The 24,328-nt window shown below is 40.8% G+C and overlaps 2 protein-coding genes and 1 long non-coding RNA gene across 3 annotated transcripts; 2 read left to right on the top strand and 1 right to left on the bottom strand.

The window, feature by feature from the left end:
- On the top strand, window positions 1-903 carry LOC105180082 (uncharacterized). The gene has a single exon (XM_011103735.2). It carries the CDS (start codon window positions 1-3, stop codon window positions 901-903), a length of 903 nt encoding a protein of 300 aa, XP_011102037.2.
- Window positions 904-8,070: 7,167 nt separating this feature from the next.
- LOC148787211 (uncharacterized) lies at window positions 8,071-12,731 on the bottom strand. The gene is made up of 7 exons (XM_088883530.1): window positions 12,269-12,731; window positions 11,890-12,165; window positions 10,395-10,761; window positions 9,451-10,162; window positions 9,032-9,354; window positions 8,663-8,836; window positions 8,071-8,575 (listed from the first exon to the last, which is right to left on the bottom strand). Exons 1-7 carry the CDS (start codon window positions 12,729-12,731, stop codon window positions 8,071-8,073), a joined length of 2,820 nt encoding a protein of 939 aa, XP_088739656.1.
- Window positions 12,732-16,089: 3,358 nt separating this feature from the next.
- LOC148787210 (uncharacterized) lies at window positions 16,090-22,921 on the top strand. Its single transcript, XR_016066662.1, has 7 exons — window positions 16,090-16,482; window positions 16,996-17,062; window positions 17,789-18,928; window positions 19,442-19,508; window positions 20,235-21,374; window positions 21,888-21,954; window positions 22,681-22,921. It is a non-coding gene; the product is annotated as an uncharacterized LOC148787210 (long non-coding RNA).
- The last annotated feature ends 1,407 nt before the right edge of the window (window positions 22,922-24,328 follow it).

The raw sequence follows: 24,328 nt of genomic DNA, 5'->3' as shown, positions 1-24,328 counted from the left end.
ATGGCGAACGAAAAATCTTTTGTTGCTCCAGTCCAAACGGGATTGTACGTGGGTAACATTCCGTTGAATGCATACCCCGAACCAATTATTGATGATAAAATTGCGCATGCATTTAACCACTCAACGCGAAAGACCCTCAAGTTCATTGCTCCAACTCTACAAAATGGAGAGGTGATTCTGAGACCGACTTTAGACACTATCCGAAATGGGTCTAAACGATGGAAAACTACCGCGGTCGGATATTTTTTGGGGAAACGCCCATACTTTCACCATTTGAAGGAATACGCGGTATCAGTTTGGCCGGGTTTAAGAGAGGTAACTGGTACTACTAACGGTTTCTTTTTCTTCCAGTTTAAGTCAGTCGCAGTTATGGAAGATATTATTGAAGGAGGGCCATGGCTGTTCCAGGGGCAGCCTATTGTTCTTCAAAAATGGGAGCCGGGAATGGTTCTGAGGAAACTTAAACACACACAGGTTCCTGTCTGGATCAAATTGCGCCACCTTCCGGTGGAGTTGTGGACAGAGGAGGGACTCAGCATAGTGGCTAGTGGAGTGGGTAAACCTTTATACCCGAATGCGATCACGAGAGCATGCACAAGACTGGATTTCGCTCGTGTATGCGTTATGCTGGATGTGAATTCGAAAATGCCAAAGCACATTATTATTATGACACCGGATGAGGAAGGAGAAGAATTACCGTGCAAAATTGATGTGGAGTATGAATGGCTACCCCCGAGGTGCACCAGTTGTATGACATTGGGACACTCAGCCAAGGAGTGCATTGTCAACAAACCCAAATCTATCAAACCACCGGTTAATGTGTATGTACCAAAAGTGGGAGCACTGCGAGGCCCAATGGTGACTGAAAGAACAAGAGACCTCACACTGTGGAGAAGCAGATAGAAGACCGTGGTACCCGTCCAACTGCAGCGGGACCCAATCGGGAAGAGAGAGGTAAAGATATCGTAACTTTTAACTCTTTCGATGCGCTACATTAACTAGATAGTGCAGAAGGTTTCATCAAGGGGTCCTAAGCGAAGCAACCCCGTACCTGGGGACCCATGTTAAACCTTGCCATATGGAACGTACGTGGCCTGAACAAGAGGGATCATCAGCTAGCGGTCAAGGATATCATTGCTGAGTTCAGGTTACACTTTATTGGTCTCTTAGAAACACGTGTTCGCATTAATAACTGTGCTAGTATCCAATCATTTTTGATACCTCATTGGAAATGGTTTATGGATTATGACAATATTGGAAATCGGATATGGATTGCTTGGGATTATAATTACACTGATGTGGATATTATTGAGGTGGGAAACCAGTTTATACACTGCCGTGCCACTATTAGAGCATTACAAGAGTATGTTGATATTACTATTGTGTATGGTGCTACTGAGGTCTCTGATAGGCGAGAATTATGGGCCTCTCTAGAATCCCTAGCTGTCCAATGCATTAATACTCCCTGGCTGGTTGGAGGTGACTTCAATGCAGTCAGGGATCTCAGTGAGGTCTATGGTACGTCGGGAGATATTAGAGTGGCGATGGAGGAATTTAATACATGCCTACAGAATACTGCACTTTTGCCATTACCGATGCAGGGTGAATAGTACACATGGCATAATCGTAGTGCTAGCCCTCGCAACTTGTGGAAGCGACTTGATTGTATGCTAACCAATGATACATGGACTTTGCGGTTTCCATCAGTATTCTACCAATGCCTCACTCCACGGACATCGGATCACTCGCCGATGGTTGTTAATGGGGATAATCAGCAGCGATTTGGAGGTATGTTCCGGTTTGACAACTTCCTTACTCTCTCACCAGATTTTATTCCTAGCGTGCAGAGTATATGGCAGCAACAAATAGTGGGAGTGCCTATGTTCTCAGTGACCCGAAAACTCAAGGCACTCAAACCTATTTTTCGAGAACAGAGGAGAAATAAAGGGGATCTTTCTCACAATGTTGAGTTGGCAAGGGGGTTCCTGGAGCAGGCGCAAGGGTTGGTAAGCTCGCACAGACAAGATGAGCTTATTCTTCTGTTGGAGCACTGCAGTTGACTTGTGTATGCAAAGGCGGCCGAATTAGAGAGGATCATGCTACAGCAGAGGGCAAAGATGGAATGGATGAAGGGTGGTGACCAGTGCTCCAGAGTGTTCTTTCGTAAAATTGCCAGCTAGACGAATCTTGCAAATTAATGATGCCCAAGGAACTACAATTTTGGGGTAAGTGTAATTTTCCTTAAGAAGAAAGTATAGTACAACAGTGTCCATCATTAGGTGCTTCCCTCGACAGGCCAAGGGATACGCCACAGTCTATACAAGGCACATGTGCTAATAGAGCTAGGAAGCTTAATACTGAGTATACGTTGCCGAACATCCCCAAGGAACTACAATTACGGAACCAAATGCAGTCATACAAGAATTCATATCCTATTATCAATCCTTACTAGGGGGAGACAGGCGTCAGAGGGTGATGGACCTTCGGTTTCTTCGGCCTTGGGCGAGACATTTCATAACAACTGAGGAGACAGGCCACCTACTTGAACCGTTTAGTGTAGAGGATATAAAAAAAAGCCATTTTTGACATCGGCGAGGATAGAGCACCTGGACCTGATGGATATTCATCAGGATTCTATAAAAACGCCTGGCCGGTGGTGGGACAGAAGATAACGAAGGCAGTACTGGAGTTCTTCGCTATGGGGAAGCTTCTTAAGCAGATTTTTTTTTTCGGTAAAAGTAAGTTTCATTGAGTAAAAATGGTACAGTACAACAATATGGTTCCCAAATTGTTTATCCCTTGACAGGCCAAGGGATTCGCCATAATCTAAATAAAGCACGTGTATTGACTGATCTAGAGAGGGAGATGCTATGGATTCGCTGTCTAATGTCCTCAATGATCAGTAATGCTATGGTAGTAGGTGTCCTCTCGGTGTGATCGAATCGTCTCAGGTTTCTTTCCTTCCAAATGTGGTATACACATGCTGCAAGTAGTGCTCTATTATTCTCTGTGACGAGGGTGCAGCGGAGACACACAATCACATGTTCTTCAGATGTCGATATAGCAGAGGATGCCTTTGCAGCTATACGACACCATATTCGATTTGCTTGGCCCAATCGTGAGTGGACAAGAGACGTGGAATGGGCATCGAGGAAGTGGAGGGGGAAGCATATTGTTAATGTTGCTTATCGAGCATTACTTAGTGCATGCATTTACCATATATGGTGAGAGAGGAATCTGAGACGATTTGAGCACACTCATCGGCCGGAAGCTATATTAGCTACCTGCATCATTGAAGACGTCAGACAGAGGATAATTAGTATTAATCTTTCCAGTTCTATTAGTACATGTGCACTCTATAGACTTTGGCGTATCCCTTGGTCTGTTGGGGGTACCACCATTTGACCATTTGATTGTTGTACTCTGTACTCTGTACTTGTACTCTGTACTGTTTACCTATTTTTTTAATGAAACTTACACTTACCCAAAAAAAAAAGTAGTGCTCTATAAGACATGTTGATTATGTGTTTACCCCTCCATCTCTGTGAAGCCCATGTAATATCATCTTTCCACAATCTATTGGACCATAAGAATCATATTGTTCTTCGAATTTCCGTGAGACATCTTCGACTAAATCTGCATTGGAAGAATAAATGTGCATGTGTCTCTGTCAGTCCTTCATTGCATAGGACACATGGTCCAAGGTGAGCAAGCCATGGTTTGTCTGTCGTAGCCAACTTGCCTTGGATGGCGAGCCATAGAATAAATTTGTGACGTGGGATTTTGAGTGATCCCGAAAGTAGTGAAGACCAGCCTACTTTCGGTCCTGGTGGGTCAAATAACTCATAAATAGCCTGTGTTGTTGGTCGATCATTCTCAAATCTCCAAATTATACGATCTTCCCCTCCAAAAATAGTGGGTAGAGCATGTGTGATCTCCAAACACTCAATATCCGTGATAAGGGGCCACTGCCATACTCCTTCATGAATCACCGTGCTTAGTTTGGATGACTCATGTAATCCAAGAAGCCTCGATCCTCGTGGGAAGGTGTCAAAATGTGGGCCAAGATGGTGCCATGGATCCTGCCACAAGAAGAAATTTCTCCCATCTCCAATACGGTAGTCTACCATGGTTCGGAGAAACATCCGTAATCGAAGTATTTTTCTCCATCCCCATGAGCCGCCATGGTCCGTAATCGTCCAAATAGAGGTGTGTTGTAGGCGTCCCTGGTACAGCCATTCAACCCAAATCGATGTCCTGTCGCATCTAATGACATCACATAGTTTTTTTGTCATCAATGCATGGTTCAAGGTATTGATATCCTTGAATCCAAGTCCTCCCTCCTCCTTAGGTCGGTATATATCTTTCCAAGCAACCTTGGCATAGCCACTATTCGTCGTTCCCTTCCACAAGAAAGTTCGCAACCTTTTCTCAATTTCATTAATAACTTTCTTAGGTAATATAAATGCCGATGCCCAATAAAGACTCAGTGATATAAGTACAGATTTAATAATTTGTACTCTACCAGCATAAGATATAGTGGTACCTTCCCATCCAACAATCCGTTTGTCAATCTTCAGTAATAGTGGACGGCAATCTGCAATAGTTAGTCGAGACGATATAAGTGGTAACCCCAGATACCTCATTGGAAGAACCCCTTCTTGAAATCCGAGTAATGCCAACATCTCCTCACTCAATGCTTGCGTTGAGCGAGATATAATCAAGTGGCTTTTCTGTACGTTCAGTCTAAGACCCGACCATTCAGCAAAACGATCCAGACCTGCTTTAAGGATTCTTAGAGAGTCCATATCAGCACGGCAAAATAGTATCACATCATCAGCAAACCCCAACTGAAAGATCCTGGCTGCCTCGCATTTCCAATGATGGGAAAATATCTCTTCCTGATCAATCAACTGTAGTAAACCCAAGTGTAGGACTTCCATCGCAAGCACAAATAGGTAGGGTGATAAAGGGTCACCCTGTCGAAGTCCTCTGGCTCCTCGAAAGAATCCATGGGGCTTCCCATTTAGTCCAACAGAGAATGAAGGTGTTGTCACACACTCCTCGATCCACTTCACAAAAGTAGTAGGGAATCCAAACATCTCCATAACTGCTATCAAGAAATCCCACTCCACTGTGTCGTATGCCTTCCGGATGTCAACTTTCAGAGCACATCTAGGAGGTAGACGAGTCTGGTTATATCCCGTAAAGAGTTCCTGTGCTAGCATGATGTTATCTCCAATGCTTCGTCCCGGCACAAAAGCCGCTTGGCATGGGCTGATCAGTTTGTCCATTATCACACTCAACCTTTGGACAATGAGCTTTGCAATGATCTTATAAATCGCATTACAACATGCAATGGGTCGAAAATCACTAACTGTCATAGGGGAATGTACTTTTGGTATGAGCGCCAAAAGTGTAGTATTTATCTGCTTCAAAAGTCGGCCTGTACTAAAGAAGTCCAGTACTGCCGAAGTCACCTCCTGTCCAACTATAGGCCATGCTGCTTTGAAGAAGCCCGATGAGTATCCGTCCGGGCCAGGGGCCTTGTCCTCATCAATGTCAAAAACCGCCTGTTTGACATCTGCTGGTGTGAATGGTAACAGTAAAGTGGTAGATTCCTCATTACTCAAAATGTGCCTAGCCCACGGTCTGAGAAATCGAATGTCATTACCTGTTCTTAAGCAGATTAATAGCACAATATTGACGGTTATCCCCAAGGTACACTCTCCCACATCTGTTGCAGATTTTCGCCCTATCTCCTGCTGTAACGTACTTTATAAAAATCATTGCTAAACTTATTGTCCAAAAATTGAGTGTGGTATTGGACAAGATTATCAGCCCCTGCCAGGCAGCGTTTGTCCCTGGCCGAAGCATAGGGGACAATGTTATGTTAGCACAGGAACTCTTCACTGGTTACAATCAGGCCCGACTCCCACCGAGATGTGCTTTGAAAGTTGATATTCGAAAGGCGTATGACACTGTCTAGTGCTTCAGCTATTCGGTTTCCCAGAGATGCTTAGACGATGGGTTGAGGAGTGTATCAGCTCACCTTCCTTTTCGGTGGGAATGAACGGAAAGCCACATGGATATTTTGCGGGTGCCAGAGGGCTTCGACAGGGCGACCCCTTATCGCCATATCTCTTCGTCCTTGTGATGGAGGCTCTACACATGGGAATGCTATAGCTAATAGAGCAGGACATGAACTTCGCATTCCATTGGAAGTGTGACGATATTAGAATCTTCCAACTGGGGTTCGCTGATGACTTACTCCTATTCTGTCGGGCCAAAACTGAATCTGTTCGAGTCTTCAAATCCGGATTAGATAGATTTGCTGATTGGTCGGGGTTACGCCTCAAGGTTGAAAAAAGCCACATCATCATATCCCGATCAGCCCAAAATGTACGAGAGGAGCTACTTGCGGTGTTGGGGTTTCAGGAAGGCCACTTACCGATGAGGTATTTGGGTCTACCATTGATCTCTTCTCGATTATCTATCGCCGACTTCCAACCATTACTGAGTAAGATCGATACACGTATCAATGGTTGGGAGGGAGTGACACTGTCATATGCCGGCAGGGTACAAATCATTAAGTCTGTTCTTGTGGCTATGGGTGTTTATTGGGCTTCGGCATTTATTTTGCGAAAAGGGGTCATGAAAGATATTAAGAAGCGATTGCGAGCTTTCTTATGGAGAGGTACCGGAAATAGTGGATACCCTAAAGTTGCATGGAGTTGCAAACCGAAGGAGGAGGGAGGACTTGGCCTTAAGGATATGGGAACTCTTAATCGAGCATTGATGTGCAAAAAGCTATGTGAAGTCATCCGATGTGATAGGACTTCTATCTGGGTCGAGTGGCTGCGGCATGGCAGACTACGAGATGATTCGATATGGACTATCCCGGAGAATCGTGGACCATGGGGATGGAGAAAAATGTTGAGGTTGAGAGGCTGGTTACGCTCAGTGGTGGAATATCGTATTGGTGATGGAAATGATTTTTTCTTATGGAAGGATCCCTGGCATCACCTTGGGCCCCCCCTTCACAGATTTCCACGGGGACCAAACAGTCTGGGATTGCATGAGTCTACCATGTTAAGCTCGGTTATCTGTGAGGGCTATTGGCACTGGCCATTGATCACAGACATGGAATGTGTGGAGATTACACACGTGCTGCCTCGGATCCATGGGGGTACAGATCGTATTATATGGAAAGGTTCGAGTGGGAAACCCACTACCCAGGAGTTCTATCGGGCTATGATACCAGCAGGACCGAAAGTAGGTTGGATTTCACTACTTTCGGATTCTTTAAAGATCCCGCGACATTTGTTTATCCTTTGGCTAGCTATCCTGGAGAAGCTCGCAACGACGGATAAACCATGGCTCTCCCATCTTGGGTGTTGCGTGTTGTGCAATGAAGACATGGTGGAGTCACATAACCACCTATTTTTCCACTGCAGATTTGGTAGGAGATGCCTCAGTAGTATTCGGCGCATTGTACGATTCCAGTGGCCTAATAGGGATTGGGTTAGTGATATTGAATGGGGAGCAAGAAAATGGCGTGGGAAGCACATCATCAATATATCCTACCGATGCCTGCTTGGATCGTGTGTATACCATATTTGGAGGGAGAGAAACCTGAGACGTTTTGAGCACGAGGAGAGACCCCCGAGCGTAGTGGGCAACTTAATAGTAGAAGATGTTCGACAACGTATACTCAGTATTAAGCTTCCTAGATCTATTAGCACATGTGCCTTGTATAGACTGTGGCGTATCCCTTGGCCTGTCGAGGGAAGCGCCTAAAGAGGGACTCTGTTGTACTATACTTTCTTTTCTTTAATGAAAATTACACTTACCCAAAAAAAAAAGAGTCGATAAAGTGCTTGGGTAGTGGGTTGCCCATCAGGAAATCGCCATATGATCATATCGCCTCCATGAATCTGAGGTAGTGTATATGTGATTTGGAGGCATTCCAGATCCGTGATGAGGGGCCAGTGCCATTGGCCCCCATCAATGACCGAAGAAAGCTTAATGGAGTCTTCAAGCCCAAGTAAGTTCGGTCGACGTGGAAATCTAGGAAGCAGGGGTCCAAGTTGATGCCATGGATCCTTCCAAAGATAGAAGGTCTCCATCTCCAATACGAAGCTCCACCATTGGTTGGATATAGCTGTGAAGACGAAGCAACTTTCTCCAACCCCACGATCCTCCCTGTTCGCCAACTGTCCATATGGAGTTATTTTGTAATCGTCCGTGTTGCAACCACTCAACCCAGATAGATGTTCGGTCACATCTAATGACATCGCACGATTTCTTTGTCATTAAGACACGATTAAGAATACCAATATCTTTAATTCCTAGACCCCCTTCTTCTACCGGTTTGCAAACATCTTTCCACGCTACTTTGGCATATCCCGTCATTGAGGTTCCTTTCCATAGGAATGTTCGTAGGTGTTTCTCCACTTCCTTAATGACAGCCTTCGGTAAGATAAATGCAGATGCCCAATGCAAGCTCAGTGTTGAAAGTACAAATTTGATGATTTGTACCCGCCCAACATATGATAATGATATTCCTTCCCATCTAGTAATACGTGCATCAATTTTAGATACAAGTGGTTGACAATCGGAAATAGACAATCTAGATGAGAGTAGAGGGAGACCCAAGTACCTCATCGGGAGATGCCCTTCTTGAAAGCCCAGCACTGCTAGCATCTGTTCTTTCCTATCTTGTGCAGACCGGGAAATAATTAGGTGACTCTTTTGTACATTCAACCGGAGGCCTGACCACTCCACAAACCTGTCCAGTCCCATCTTGAACACTCGGATAGAGTCCATATCAGCTCTGCAGAAAAGTAGGAGATCATCTGCAAAACCCAACTGGAATACCCTAGCTGGCTCACACTTCTAATGGTAGGTGAATTGCATGTCCTGTTCAATTAATTGTAAAAATCCCAAATGTAAAACTTCCATGACAAGCACAAAAAGGTAAGGAGATAAAGGGTCTCCTTGTCGTAGACCTCTCGCTCCATTAAAAAACCCGTGAGGTTTTCCATTGAGACCAATCGGAAATGAGGCCGTCGTAATGCACTCCTCAATGCATCTAATGAATGTAGTTGGAAAGTTGAAGAACTGTAAAATCGCAACAAGGAAGTCACACTCGACTGTGTCATAGGCCTTACTAATATCCACTTTAAGTGCACATCTTGGGGGAAGGTGTATCTGGTTATAGCCTGTGAACAGTTCCTGTGCTAACATAATGTTGTCCTCAATGCTTCTTCCCAGGATGAAGGCTGCTTGGCAGGGACTGATTAACTTGTCCAGAACCACACTCAACCGTTGGACAAGCAGTTTAGCAATGACCTTATATAAAACATTGCAGCATGAGATTGGTCTAAAATCATTGACAGACATAGGAGTATGTACCTTGGGGATCAATGCCAAAAGTGTGGAGTTAACTTGTTTAAGGAGTTTCCCCGTGGTAAAGAAATCCAGTACTGCCCTTGTAACTTCTGTGCCCACAATTGGCCAAGCTGCCTTGAAGAATCCGGATGAGAAACCATCAGGGCCCGGAGCCTTATCCTCGACAATGTCAAAAATGGCTTGCTTCACATCTTCCGGTGAGAAAGGTAGAGATAAGTGGCTAGCCTCCTCATTGGATAGTATATGCCTTGCCCAAGGTCTGAGGTAGTTAATATCCACCAATAACCGACGTCTGTTACCTCCTAAGAAGTTCTGATAAAATGACACGAATTCATGCACGACCTCACTCGATTCTGTGTGAGTGGTACCATTCTCATCATTTATTTGCAAGATCCTCCTCACTGCCCGTCTCTGAGCGATCTTGCAAAAGAAAATCCGGGAGCATTGGTCCCCTCCCTTCATCCATTGCATCTTGGCTCTCTGTTGTAGCATAATTTGCTCAAGTTTGGCCGCTTTAGCGTACACTAGCCGGCAGCAATGTTCCAGAAAAAGGAAGAGCTCATTCTGCCTGTCTGAACTCACCAAGTTTTGTGCCTCTTCAAGGAATCCCTTCGCTAATTGGACATTGAGAGTCAAGTCTCCCTTATTCCTCCTCTGCTGTCTGAAGACTGGTTTGAGGGCTTTTAGTTTACATGACACTGCATACATAGGCACGCCAACCACCTCATGCTGCCAAATATTCTGTACACTAGGGATAAAATCAGGCGAATGGGTTAGATAATTATCAAATCGAAACATACCTCCATTTTGTTGTTGTGAATCCCTATATAAGACTAAAGGTGAGTGGTCAGAAGTCCGGGGGCGTAAGGCAATGATATGACGATGTAGGAAACCTCGCAAGCCAACGATCATTAATAAGAATCCAATCCAGTCGCTTCCATAGATTACGTGTGGTCGTACTGCAGTTGTGCCATGTATACCATTCACCTTGCATAGGTAGTAGCAATAACCCGGCCTCCTGAATGCCAGCATTAAGTTCTTCCATGGCCATCCTTATATCTCCCGAAATGCCACCTACCATTAAGATCACGGATTGCGTTGAAATCCCCCCCCCCACCAGCCATGGATCATCCGTATATTGTTGGGCCACTGTCCCTAATGTGGTCCATAGGGCTCTCCAATCAATCACCTCAGATGCACCATAAACAATAGTAATAATAAAAACTTCATTATCAGTCTTACTAGTAACACGACAGTGCATAAATTGTTCCCCTGATTCAAGTACATGTACGTCAATAATATTTTCATCCCAAGCAAGCCATATACGGTTTCCAATAGAGGCATAATCTACAAACCATTTCCATTGAGGAAGCAGAAATGACTGAATAGGCATAACATTATTTAATCGAACACGAGTTTCCAAAATACCCAAAAAATGTAACCTGTATTCAGAGACAAGGTCCTTTAATGCGAGTTGATGGTCCCTTTTTTTTCGATAATGGTAAATTTCATTAATGAAAAATATGGTACAGTACAACAATTAATTGGGTAGTCCCTCGATAGGCCAAAGGATACGCCATAGTCTATAAAGAGCACATGTACTAATCGAACTGGAAAGATTAAGGCTCAAAATCCTCTGCCTAACATCGTCAATAATATGAGAAGCCAATACATTAGGCGGGTGTTCACTTTGCTGGAACCGTTTGGAGTTTCTTTCTCGCCACAAATGGTAAACCAATGACTCAAGTAATGCTCGGTATGCTGCATTGATGATATGCTTCCCTCTCCATTTTTTTACTGCCCATTCCACATCCATTGCCCATGTGCGATTGGGCCAATCTAATCGAATTATTTCCCGTATGGCTATAAGGCATCTTCTGCTAAATCGGCATCGGAAGAATAAGTGATTATGTGTCTAAGTTGTTTCTTCATCACATAGAATACCGCGGACGTTCCACGCAGCAATGTTCAACATGGATCACTACTGACGGGGCTGCTAATGTTAGGACCCCTAGTTGGCTCTTCTGCGTCATCTAGCAAATGTAAAGCATCAAAGGCATCATATATAACCACTTCCTTACCCTTATCGCTATGTTTGGATACATTGCGTTCTACATGAACATCATTCGCCTCTCGTCTCGATGTCTCATCAGCCGTATGGTTTAATGTGCTGCTTCCCTTTTCAGGGGCGGTTGGTTGGGGGGGGGGGACGATAGATTTTTGTACAACAGCTATCGGTGGCTTAGTCAGTTTGCGAGGTTTGTTCAATGTACAATCCTTAACTGTATGCCCCAACATCGGGGAGCCATTCGTATTCAACATCAACCTTGCAAGGTGTCTCCCCACCATCTTCATCCAGTGTCATGATGATAATATGTTTTTCAATCTTTTGTGTTACATCAATCATCACGCATACACGAGCGAAGTCCAATCTCGTGCATGCTCTTGTTATTGCATCCGGGTAAAGAGGCTTACCCACTCCACTTGCAACAGTGCTCAGTCCTTCCGTCGTCCAGAATTCCATCGGAAGGTGGCGAAGTTTAATCCAGACCGGCACTTGTGTATGCTTCAGCTTTCTCATAGCCATCCCTGGTTCCCACTTCTGAAGCACAATCGGCTGCCCCTGGAATAGCCACGGACCCCCTTCTATCACTTCTTGCATATCAATTACAGTTTTAAATTGGAAGAAAAAGAAACCATTTACTATTGCTGTAACCTCCCGTAATGCCGGCCAGACCGATTGAGCATATTCTTTTAGGTGATGATAATACGGTCATTTCCCCAAAAAGTAACCCACTGTTGTTGATTTCCATCGTTTGGACCCCTCGCGTATAGTATCTATTGAAGGTCGTACCACAACTTCCCATTTCCATCTTTGGGGCTATGTAGGATAATGTTTTGCGGGATGAATTGTTGAAATCACGAGCAATTTTATCATCAAGAATTAAGTTGGAATTAGCGTGCAGTGGTATATTACCGACAAATAATCCCGTAGAAGTTGAAGCAATTTTAGGGGCAAAAAATCTATTTTTTTCCACTTTATTGCTGACATCATCGCCTGCATCAGCATTTGTGTCATGTCCCCTATCAGCGATGACCTCAGCACCTGTGTCATGTCCCATGTTGGCGATGATGTCAGCACCTGTGTCATGCCCCATGTCAGCGGTGACGTCAGCGATTGCGTCATCCCCCACGTCAGTAGATTCCGGCGCCATCTCCATTCTCGCCGGCAAAACATCGTTTTCTGCTGTCGCCAGCCAGATCTCCGTCAGAGTGGTCGGAAAAGAACCAGAAACTGAACCAACAACTGTTGGCATCGTTTCCGTACTGTTTTGCTCACCAAACTGCGCGACGACGGATTAACAGACTGCAGCTCTATTCGTTTTTCCGTTGTTCGATCCCCTAACGCCGACTGCATAAGGTTTCTCCATGCCCGACGTGGTACCGACGCTATCGTCGGAAAACATCGCACGACAACCTTCTTCCCAAATCTCGATTCCCATTTTGATTTCAATTCTTCAAGGACAACATTGATTCATTATCACCTGCGTCGATTACAGATTGGGCAAGACAAATGAACTCAACCATGTTGAACAAGCCCCTTTTTTGTCCGCCATTGTTGTTCTGCGATGGTGCGTCACCTAACCCTAGATTTGGGCGGCGCACAGTATCCTCCAAAGTCGCGTCCAAGTTCGTACCTTTTTCCATTGGTAAGTCTTCCCTAACATCAGAAACCCGAACGCCGTCATCATCCATGGCTGAAACGTCCAGTGTCGTTTCGTCTTCCTCATGCGCTCGTTCAAATTCTTCGGTGGGGCGAAACCCTAATCCTAGGGATGAAGAACCAATGCGTAAATCAATGTCGTTCCCGGCTAGAATGACTCCATTTCCTTCCCCAAAACTGTGCGAGTGCGAACGATGGAATTTCTCGCCTATTTCGACCTCCAAACCGCCTCTCCTCACCTCGTCTTTACGCTTAGCAAATTTACCACACAAATGCATGGGTCTAGTCCTACGTTTGGGTCAAGTTTCGTAGAATTCTGAGAACGTTCAAAATTTAGCTTTTATGCACGGTTTTATTAAAGGAACTTCGTTTCCTTTTTACACTAACTTGTAGTTATTATTACACTTAGCAAATTTACTACACAAATCCATGGGTCTATATCTACGTTTGGGTCAAGTTTCATGGAATTCTGAGAACGTTCAAAATTAAGCTGTTTGGCACGATTTTTTTTTTTTTTGGGTAAGTGTAATTTTCATTAAGAAGAAAGTATAGTACAACAGTGTCCCTCATTAGGCGCTTCCCTCAATAGGCCAAGGGATACGCCACAGTCTATACAAGGAACATGTGCTAATAGAGCTAGGAAGCTTAATACTAAGTATAAGTTGCCAAACATCTTCTACTATTAAGTTGGCCACTACACTCGGGGGCCTCTCCTCGTGCTCAAAACGTCTCAGGTCTCTCTCCCTCCAAATATGGTATACACACGATCCAAGCAGGCATCGGTAGGATATATTGATGATGTGCTTCCCACTCCATTTTCTTGCACCCCATTCAACATCACTAACCCAATCCCGATTAGGGCACTGGAATCGTACAATGCGCCGAATACTACTGAGGCATCTTCTACTAAATCTGCAGTGGAAAAACAGGTGGTTATGTGACTCCACCATGTCTTCATTGCACAGCACGCAGCACCCAAGATGGGAAAGCCATGGTTTATCCGTCGTTGCGAGCTTCTCCAGGATAGCTAGCCAAAGGATAAACAAATATCGCGGGATCTTTAAAGAACCCGAAAGTAGTGAAATCCAACCTACTTTCGGTCCTGCTGGTATCATAGCCCGATAGAACTCTTGGGTGGTGGGTTTCCCACTCGAGCCTTTCCATATAATACGATCTGTACCCCCATGGATCCGAGGCAGCACGTGTGTAATCTCCACGCATTCCATGTCCGTGATCAATGGCCAGTGCCAATGACCCTCACAGATAACCGAGCTTAGCATGGTAGACTCATGCAATCCCAGACTGTTGGGTCCTCGCGGAAATCTGTCAAGGAGGGGCCCAAGGTGATGCCAGAGATCCTTCCATAAGAAAAAATCACTTCCATCACCAATGCGATATTCCACCACTGAGCGTAACCAGCCTCTCAACCTCAACATTTTTCTCCATCCCCATGGTCCACGATTCTCCGGGATAGTCCATATCGAATCATCTCGTAGTCTGCGATGCCGCAGCCACTTGAACCAAATAGAAGTCTTATCACATTGGATGACTTCACAGAGTTTTTTGCACATCAATGCACGATTAAGAGTTCCTATATCCTTAAGGCCAAGGCCTCCCTCCTCCTTCGGTTTGCAAATCTCCTTCCATGCAACTTTAGGGTATCCACTATTTTCCGTACCTCTCCATAAGAAGGCTCGCAATCGCTTCTCAATGTTTTTAATGACCCCTTTTGGCAAAATAAATGCTGAAGCCCAATAGACACCCATAGCCACAAGAACAGACTTAATGATTTGTACCCTGCCGGCATATGACAGTGCCAATCCCTCCCAACCATTGATCCGTGTATCGATCTTACTCAGTAATGGTTGGAAGTCGGCGATAGATAATCGAGAAGAGATCAATGGTAGACCCAGATACCTCTTCGGTAAGTGGCCTTCCTGAAACCCCAACACCGCAAGTAGCTCCTCTCGTATATTCTGGGCTGATCGGGATATGATGATGTGGCTTTTTTCAACATTGAGGCGTAACCCCGACCAATCAGCAAATCTATCTAATCCGGATTTGAAGACCCGAACAGATGCAGTATTGGCCCGGCAGAATAGGAGTAAGTCATCAGCAAACACCAGTTGGAAGATTCTAAGATCGTCACACTTCCAATGGAATGCGAAGTTCATGTCCTGCTTGATCAGCTGTAGTATTCCCATATGTAGAACCTCCATCACAAGGACGAAGAGATATGGTGATAAGGGGTCGCCCTATCGAAGCCCTCTGGCACCCGCAAAATATCCATGTGGCTTTCCGTTCATCCCCACCGAAAAGGAAGGTAAACTGATACACTCCTCAACCCATCGACTGAAAGTCTCTGGGAAACCGAAAAGCTGAAGCACCGATAGCAGGAAATCCCATTCGACAGTGTCATACGCCTTCCGAATGTCAACTTTCAAAGCACATCTCGGTGGGAGTCGGGCCTGATTGTAACCAGTGAAGAGTTCCTGTGCTAACATAACATTATCCCCTATACTCCGGCCAGGGACAAACGCTGCCTGGCAGGGGCTGATAATCTTGTCTAATATCACACTCAATTTTTGGACAATAAGTTTAGCAATGATTTTATAAAGTACGTTACAGCAGGAGATAGGGCGAAAATCTGCAACAGATGTGGGAGAGTGTACCTTGGGGATAACTGTCAATATTGTGCTATTAATCTGTTTAAGAAGCTTCCCCGTAGAAAAGAAATCTAGTACTGCCTTCGTTATCTCCTATCCCACCACCGGCCATGCTTTTTTATAGAATCCTGATGAATACCCATCAGGTCCAGGTGCTCTATCCTCGCCGATGTCAAAAACAACTTTTTTTATATCCTCTGCACTGAACGGTTCAAGTAGGTGGCCTGCCTCCTCAGTTGTTATGATATGTGTGACGCCCCAAAAAATTATAATATATAATTGTGGGATTAATTGATAATTTGTTATAAAATTTAGTTAATTAGTAAATAAATTATGGGCCATAATTGGAATATAATAAAATTTGAACGGATTAAATTGGAGTTTGTTATAATATTTTGGGACAATTTATATTAATTAAAGAAAATTAGAAAGGACGTAATGGGTATTTTGAGAAAAGTTTAATTAAATATATAAAATAATAATAATATTATTATGTATATAATAATATAATATAATATTTATATATATATATATATAAAGTGAGGAGAGAGAGGGTTTGAAGTGAGGCGGTGGGGCTCTCCTTTTTACTCTTCATTTCATAACATACACACATATGCACATTAATACACACACTCATATGCACACAGCAACGCGCACACACATTTCGGAAAAACAGAGGTATGGATTTTGAACTTTAATTTTTATTAATTTATATAATTCTATTATTTAAGTACTCCATTTATTAAATGTTGATTATATTAAGCGATATACTATTTAATCGGAGTACTTTATGATTTTGATTATTTAAATTAGTGTCGTATTAAATATCTCATTTGATATAAAAATGATATAGTTGGGTAATTGAAATATTAGATTTGTGAGATTTAATTATCGTTATAGCCAATTTATATAATTCCATCGGAATTGTTAACCAAATACGTAATTATATGTATTATTGTTTAATTAAAGAGTATAATAGTGAGAAATTGATAGAAAATTCATAGAAATATTCCGAGTATTATATTTAATAAATGGTATGCTAATAAAGAGGATTAACGAAGATTTGTACTTCGACAGAAATGGAATATTGAAGAATTATTAGAAATTGTACGAATAATATTTAATATTATATTTAAAAAGAAATTACGATATTCTCGATATATTAATTGTATGTGGTATAATTCATTATAGGATACGGGGGTGAAGTAAAAGGACTGACAATTAGTGACAGAGTAGAAAGAAACGTTGTAAGGTCGAGGTAAGTAAATAATTAGTATTATCTATATATGCTTTCTGTAATTGTGATTTTACTGTTATATGAATTTGTGGTTAATGCTGCCATTGATTTGTCTGAAATTATATAAGTGATGAATGATTTGATTTGATTGTCGATATTGTGTACCTGGAATGAGGAAATACGTTGAAATATTATGTTTATTGTTTGATGTGTTGTGGATATCTGAAAATGAGAATATGTAATGATATATTGTTTTACGTTACTAGTTGCTTACAAGAATGGTGATATGTGGAAATGAGGGAGTGGTGGAAATTGAATATAATTGTGGCGTGAATACCCCTTGACGTGTTGAAAATGCTATGTGCGCAATGAAAAGAGCTTTGATGCGATGCTATGTGCGAAAAGAAAATGCTATGTGCGAAATGAAACAGCTATGTGCGAGATTGATGAGCCGGCTGTCAAGGGGGTTCACTTAAGTTTATATAACGGTGAGATTGAGTTGGCGGGAAAAACACAATATCACCTTCTGGTAAGCAAACTAGGAAAAATAGAGTTTGGATTGATTGTCTTATTATGAGATAGTCATGTGGTGTAATAAAGTTGATTATGTTGGAATTAAATTGATTGTATTCCATTCGTGTTGCTTGTTTATCTTGTTTGGGCTATGGTTGACATGCATATATAGATAGGACTGGTTATTTGCTTACTGAGTGGCAGGCTCATTCCCCTGCTGACATTTTCTTTCAGGAATAGACTTTGAGGTGTCTGACTGTTGAAGAATAGGTCCACGCGCTATACCCAGGCAGGTCGGGCCAGTATGCAGTTTTCTCCTCTTTGTCAGTTAGAGTACAAAGCACATTTTGTTTGTACAGAGAGAATATAAGCGTAAAGAATACTTGTGACGAATCACCTTGTGGTGTGTGATATGTATATATATATATATAATGTTGTGGGCTGATAATACCTATTATAACGTTGGGGTTACGTATACACATGGATTAAATTATTATGTGCATTTATATATATAAACACAGGGATTACAATAAGTATGACGTTTAGGGTAGGTATAGCCCTTGTAGCGAGGGGGGTGCTACATTAGGTGGTATCAGAGCAGGGATTAGATTTTCTTGGGATAGTAGATGAAATGTTATTTTATACTTACGGTGTATATGCTAGGAATCTACTCACATGTGTATATTTCATATAGGATGGAAGCGTCAATAAAACGCTGCTGGCCCAGCTGAGTCAATAGAGTCTGTGCAGGGTCATGATTCAGGATCAGAACATCGGGGGTTAGGATCCCAAAATAGAAATGTTCTACAACTAGTAATAAATCCCTTTATGGAACAGTTATTAGAAATGATGCAAAGGACATGAGAGAAAAGTATTCATATTTATTCCCTGAGCTGATAACTTAGTTAAATTTCGAGGACGAAATTTTTATTGGGAGGGGAGAATTGTGACGCCCCAAAAAATTATAATATATAATTGTGGGATTAATTGATAATTTGTTATAAAATTTAGTTAATTAGTAAATAAATTATGGGCCATAATTGGAATATAATAAAATTTGAACGGATTAAATTGGAGTTTGTTATAATATTTTGGGACAATTTATATTAATTAAAGAAAATTAGAAAGGACGTAATGGGTATTTTGAGAAAAGTTTAATTAAATATATAAAATAATAATAATATTATTATGTATATAATAATATAATATAATATTTATATATATATATATATAAAGTGAGGAGAGAGAGGGTTTGAAGTGAGGCGGTGGGGCTCTCCTTTTTACTCTTCATTTCATAACATACACACATATGCACATTAATACACACACTCATATGCACACAGCAACGCGCACACACATTTCGGAAAAACAGAGGTATGGATTTTGAACTTTAATTTTTATTAATTTATATAATTCTATTATTTAAGTACTCCATTTATTAAATGTTGATTATATTAAGCGATATACTATTTAATCGGAGTACTTTATGATTTTGATTATTTAAATTAGTGTCGTATTAAATATCTCATTTGATATAAAAATGATATAGTTGGGTAATTGAAATATTAGATTTGTGAGATTTAATTATCGTTATAGCCAATTTATATAATTCCATCGGAATTGTTAACCAAATACGTAATTATATGTATTATTGTTTAATTAAAGAGTATAATAGTGAGAAATTGATAGAAAATTCATAGAAATATTCCGAGTATTATATTTAATAAATGGTATGCTAATAAAGAGGATTAACGAAGATTTGTACTTCGACAGAAATGGAATATTGAAGAATTATTAGAAATTGTACGAATAATATTTAATATTATATTTAAAAAGAAATTACGATATTCTCGATATATTAATTGTATGTGGTATAATTCATTATAGGATACGGGGGTGAAGTAAAAGGACTGACAATTAGTGACAGAGTAGAAAGAAACGTTGTAAGGTCGAGGTAAGTAAATAATTAGTATTATCTATATATGCTTTCTGTAATTGTGATTTTACTGTTATATGAATTTGTGGTTAATGCTGCCATTGATTTGTCTGAAATTATATAAGTGATGAATGATTTGATTTGATTGTCGATATTGTGTACGTGGAATGAGGAAATACGTTGAAATATTATGTTTATTGTTTGATGTGTTGTGGATATCTGAAAATGAGAATATGTAATGATATATTGTTTTACGTTACTAGTTGCTTACAAGAATGGTGATATGTGGAAATGAGGGAGTGGTGGAAATTGAATATAATTGTGGCGTGAATACCCCTTGACGTGTTGAAAATGCTATGTGCGCAATGAAAAGAGCTTTGATGCGATGCTATGTGCGAAAAGAAAATGCTATGTGCGAAATGAAACAGCTATGTGCGAGATTGATGAGCCGGCTGTCAAGGGGGTTCACTTAAGTTTATATAACGGTGAGATTGAGTTGGCGGGAAAAACACAATATCACCTTCTGGTAAGCAAACTAGGAAAAATAGAGTTTGGATTGATTGTCTTATTATGAGATAGTCATGTGGTGTAATAAAGTTGATTATGTTGGAATTAAATTGATTGTATTCCATTCGTGTTGCTTGTTTATCTTGTTTGGGCTATGGTTGACATGCATATATAGATAGGACTGGTTATTTGCTTACTGAGTGGCAGGCTCATTCCCCTGCTGACATTTTCTTTCAGGAATAGACTTTGAGGTGTCTGACTGTTGAAGAATAGGTCCACGCGCTATACCCAGGCAGGTCGGGCCAGTATGCAGTTTTCTCCTCTTTGTCAGTTAGAGTACAAAGCACATTTTGTTTGTACAGAGAGAATATAAGCGTAAAGAATACTTGTGACGAATCACCTTGTGGTGTGTGATATGTATATATATATATATAATGTTGTGGGCTGATAATACCTATTATAACGTTGGGGTTACGTATACACATGGATTAAATTATTATGTGCATTTATATATATAAACACAGGGATTACAATAAGTATGACGTTTAGGGTAGGTATAGCCCTTGTAGCGAGGGGGGTGCTACATTAGGTGGTATCAGAGCAGGGATTAGATTTTCTTGGGATAGTAGATGAAATGTTATTTTATACTTACGGTGTATATGCTAGGAATCTACTCACATGTGTATATTTCATATAGGATGGAAGCGTCAATAAAACGCTGCTGGCCCAGCTGAGTCAATAGAGTCTGTGCAGGGTCATGATTCAGGATCAGAACATCGGGGGTTAGGATCCCAAAATAGAAATGTTCTACAACTAGTAATAAATCCCTTTATGGAACAGTTATTAGAAATGATGCAAAGGACATGAGAGAAAAGTATTCATATTTATTCCCTGAGCTGATAACTTAGTTAAATTTCGAGGACGAAATTTTTATTGGGAGGGGAGAATTGTGACGCCCCAAAAAATTATAATATATAATTGTGGGATTAATTGATAATTTGTTATAAAATTTAGTTAATTAGTAAATAAATTATGGGCCATAATTGGAATATAATAAAATTTGAACGGATTAAATTGGAGTTTGTTATAATATTTTGGGACAATTTATATTAATTAAAGAAAATTAGAAAGGACGTAATGGGTATTTTGAGAAAAGTTTAATTAAATATATAAAATAATAATAATATTATTATGTATATAATAATATAATATAATATTTATATATATATATATATAAAGTGAGGAGAGAGAGGGTTTGAAGTGAGGCGGTGGGGCTCTCCTTTTTACTCTTCATTTCATAACATACACACATATGCACATTAATACACACACTCATATGCACACAGCAACGCGCACACACATTTCGGAAAAACAGAGGTATGGATTTTGAACTTTAATTTTTATTAATTTATATAATTCTATTATTTAAGTACTCCATTTATTAAATGTTGATTATATTAAGCGATATACTATTTAATCGGTGTACTTTATGATTTTGATTATTTAAATTAGTGTCGTATTAAATATCTCATTTGATATAAAAATGATATAGTTGGGTAATTGAAATATTAGATTTGTGAGATTTAATTATCGTTATAGCCAATTTATATAATTCCATCGGAATTGTTAACCAAATACGTAATTATATGTATTATTGTTTAATTAAAGAGTATAATAGTGAGAAATTGATAGAAAATTCATAGAAATATTCCGAGTATTATATTTAATAAATGGTATGCTAATAAAGAGGATTAACGAAGATTTGTACTTCGACAGAAATGGAATATTGAAGAATTATTAGAAATTGTACGAATAATATTTAATATTATATTTAAAAAGAAATTACGATATTCTCGATATATTAATTGTATGTGGTATAATTCATTATAGGATACGGGGGTGAAGTAAAAGGACTGACAATTAGTGACAGAGTAGAAAGAAACGTTGTAAGGTCGAGGTAAGTAAATAATTAGTATTATCTATATATGCTTTCTGTAATTGTGATTTTACTGTTATATGAATTTGTGGTTAATGCTGCCATTGATTTGTCTGAAATTATATAAGTGATGAATGATTTGATTTGATTGTCGATATTGTGTACGTGGAATGAGGAAATACGTTGAAATATTATGTTTATTGTTTGATGTGTTGTGGATATCTGAAAATGAGAATATGTAATGATATATTGTTTTACGTTACTAGTTGCTTACAAGAATGGTGATATGTGGAAATGAGGGAGTGGTGGAAATTGAATATAATTGTGGCGTGAATACCCCTTGACGTGTTGAAAATGCTATGTGCGCAATGAAAAGAGCTTTGATGCGATGCTATGTGCGAAAAGAAAATGCTATGTGCGAAATGAAACAGCTATGTGCGAGATTGATGAGCCGGCTGTCAAGGGGGTTCACTTAAGTTTATATAACGGTGAGATTGAGTTGGCGGGAAAAACACAATATCACCTTCTGGTAAGCAAACTAGGAAAAATAGAGTTTGGATTGATTGTCTTATTATGAGATAGTCATGTGGTGTAATAAAGTTGATTATGTTGGAATTAAATTGATTGTATTCCATTCGTGTTGCTTGTTTATCTTGTTTGGGCTATGGTTGACATGCATATATAGATAGGACTGGTTATTTGCTTACTGAGTGGCAGGCTCATTCCCCTGCTGACATTTTCTTTCAGGAATAGACTTTGAGGTGTCTGACTGTTGAAGAATAGGTCCACGCGCTATACCCAGGCAGGTCGGGCCAGTATGCAGTTTTCTCCTCTTTGTCAGTTAGAGTACAAAGCACATTTTGTTTGTACAGAGAGAATATAAGCGTAAAGAATACTTGTGACGAATCACCTTGTGGTGTGTGATATGTATATATATATATATAATGTTGTGGGCTGATAATACCTATTATGACGTTGGGGTTACGTATACACATGGATTAAATTATTATGTGCATTTATATATATAAACACAGGGATTACAATAAGTATGACGTTTAGGGTAGGTATAGCCCTTGTAGCGAGGGGGGTGCTACAATATGCCTCGCCCAAGGTCGAAGAAACCGAAGGTCCATCACCCTCTGACGCCTGTCTCCCCCTAGTAAGGATTGATAATAGGAGATAAATTCATGTATTACTGCATTTGGTTCCGTAATTGTAATTCCTTGGGCATCATTAATTTGCATGATCCGTCTAGCAGTCCTTCTTTGGGCAATTTTACGAAAGAAGACTCTGGAGCACTGGTCACCACCCTTCATCCATTCCATCTTTGCCCTCTGCTGCAGCATGATCCTCTCCAATTCGGCCGCCTTAGCATACACAAGCCGACTGCAGTGCTCCAACAGAAGAATAAGCTCATCCTGTCTGTTCGAGCTTACCAGCACTTGGGCATGCTCCAGGAACCCCCTTGCCAACTCAACATTGTGAGAAAGATCCCCTTTATTTCTCCTCTGTTCTCGAAAAATAGGTTTGAGTGCCTTGAGTTTGCGGGTGACTGAGAACATAGGCACTCCCACTATTTGTTTTTTTCGGTAAAAGTAAGTTTCATTAAGTAAAATTGGTACAGTACAACAATATGGTCCTAAAATGGTTTATCCCTCGACAGGCCAAGGGATTCGCCATAATTGAAATAATGCACGTGTACTGACTGATCTAGATAGTGTGATGCTATGTATTCGCTGTCTTATGTCTTCAATGATCAGTAATGCAATGGTGGTAGGCGTCCTCTCGGTGTGATCGAATCGTCTCAGATTTCTTTCCTTTTTTTTTCGGTAATGGTAAGTTTCATTAATAAAAATATGGTACAGTACAACAATTAATTGGGTAGTCCCTCGACAGGCCAAGGGATACGCCATAGTCTATAAAGAGCCGATGTACTAATCGAACTGGAAAGATTAAGGCTCAGAATCCTCTGCCTAACATCATCAATAATATGAGAAGCCAATACATTAGGCGGGTGTTCACTTTGCTGGAACCGTCTGGAGTTTCTTTCTCGCCACAAATGGTAAACCAAAGACCCAAGTAACGCTCGGTATGCTGCATTGATGATATGCTTCCCTCTCCATTTTTTTACTGCCCATTCCACATCCATTGCCCATGTGCGATTGGGCCAATCGAATCGAATTATTTCTCGTATGGCTATAAGGCATCTTCTGCTATATCGGCATCGGAAGAATAAATGATTATGTGTCTCGGTTGTTTCTTCATCACAAAGAATACACCCTCCAATGTGTGTGAGCCAGGGTTTGTCTGTCGCTGGTAGTTTTTCCTGAAAAGCCATCCACAAGATAAAACAATGTCGTGGGATCTTAAGTGAACCCGAAAGTAGTGACGTCCA

The sequence above is a fragment of the Sesamum indicum genome, linkage group LG8 (genome assembly GCF_026168435.1).
Source record: "Sesamum indicum cultivar Baizhima isolate 11 linkage group LG8, ASM2616843v1, whole genome shotgun sequence".
NCBI classification, from domain to species: domain Eukaryota; kingdom Viridiplantae; phylum Streptophyta; class Magnoliopsida; order Lamiales; family Pedaliaceae; genus Sesamum; species Sesamum indicum.
This window is presented reverse-complemented; position numbering and strand designations above follow the sequence as displayed.

Coding starts and splice junctions, on each gene's coding strand:
- LOC105180082 (XM_011103735.2), top strand. CDS start 1: ATGGCGAACGAAAAATCTTTTGTTGCTCCAGTCCAAACGGGATTGTAC.
- LOC148787211 (XM_088883530.1), bottom strand. CDS start 12,731: ATGCCAACAGTTGTTGGTTCAGTTTCTGGTTCTTTTCCGACCACTCTG. Junction 10,762..11,889: donor CACTGTTGCAAGTGGAGTGG/GTAAGCCTCTTT, acceptor AATGGTTTGTAG/ATTATGCCTCTATTGGAAAC. Junction 8,837..9,031: donor CTCAATGGAAAACCTCACGG/GTTTTTTAATGG, acceptor ACTTTTCTGCAG/AGCTGATATGGACTCTATCC.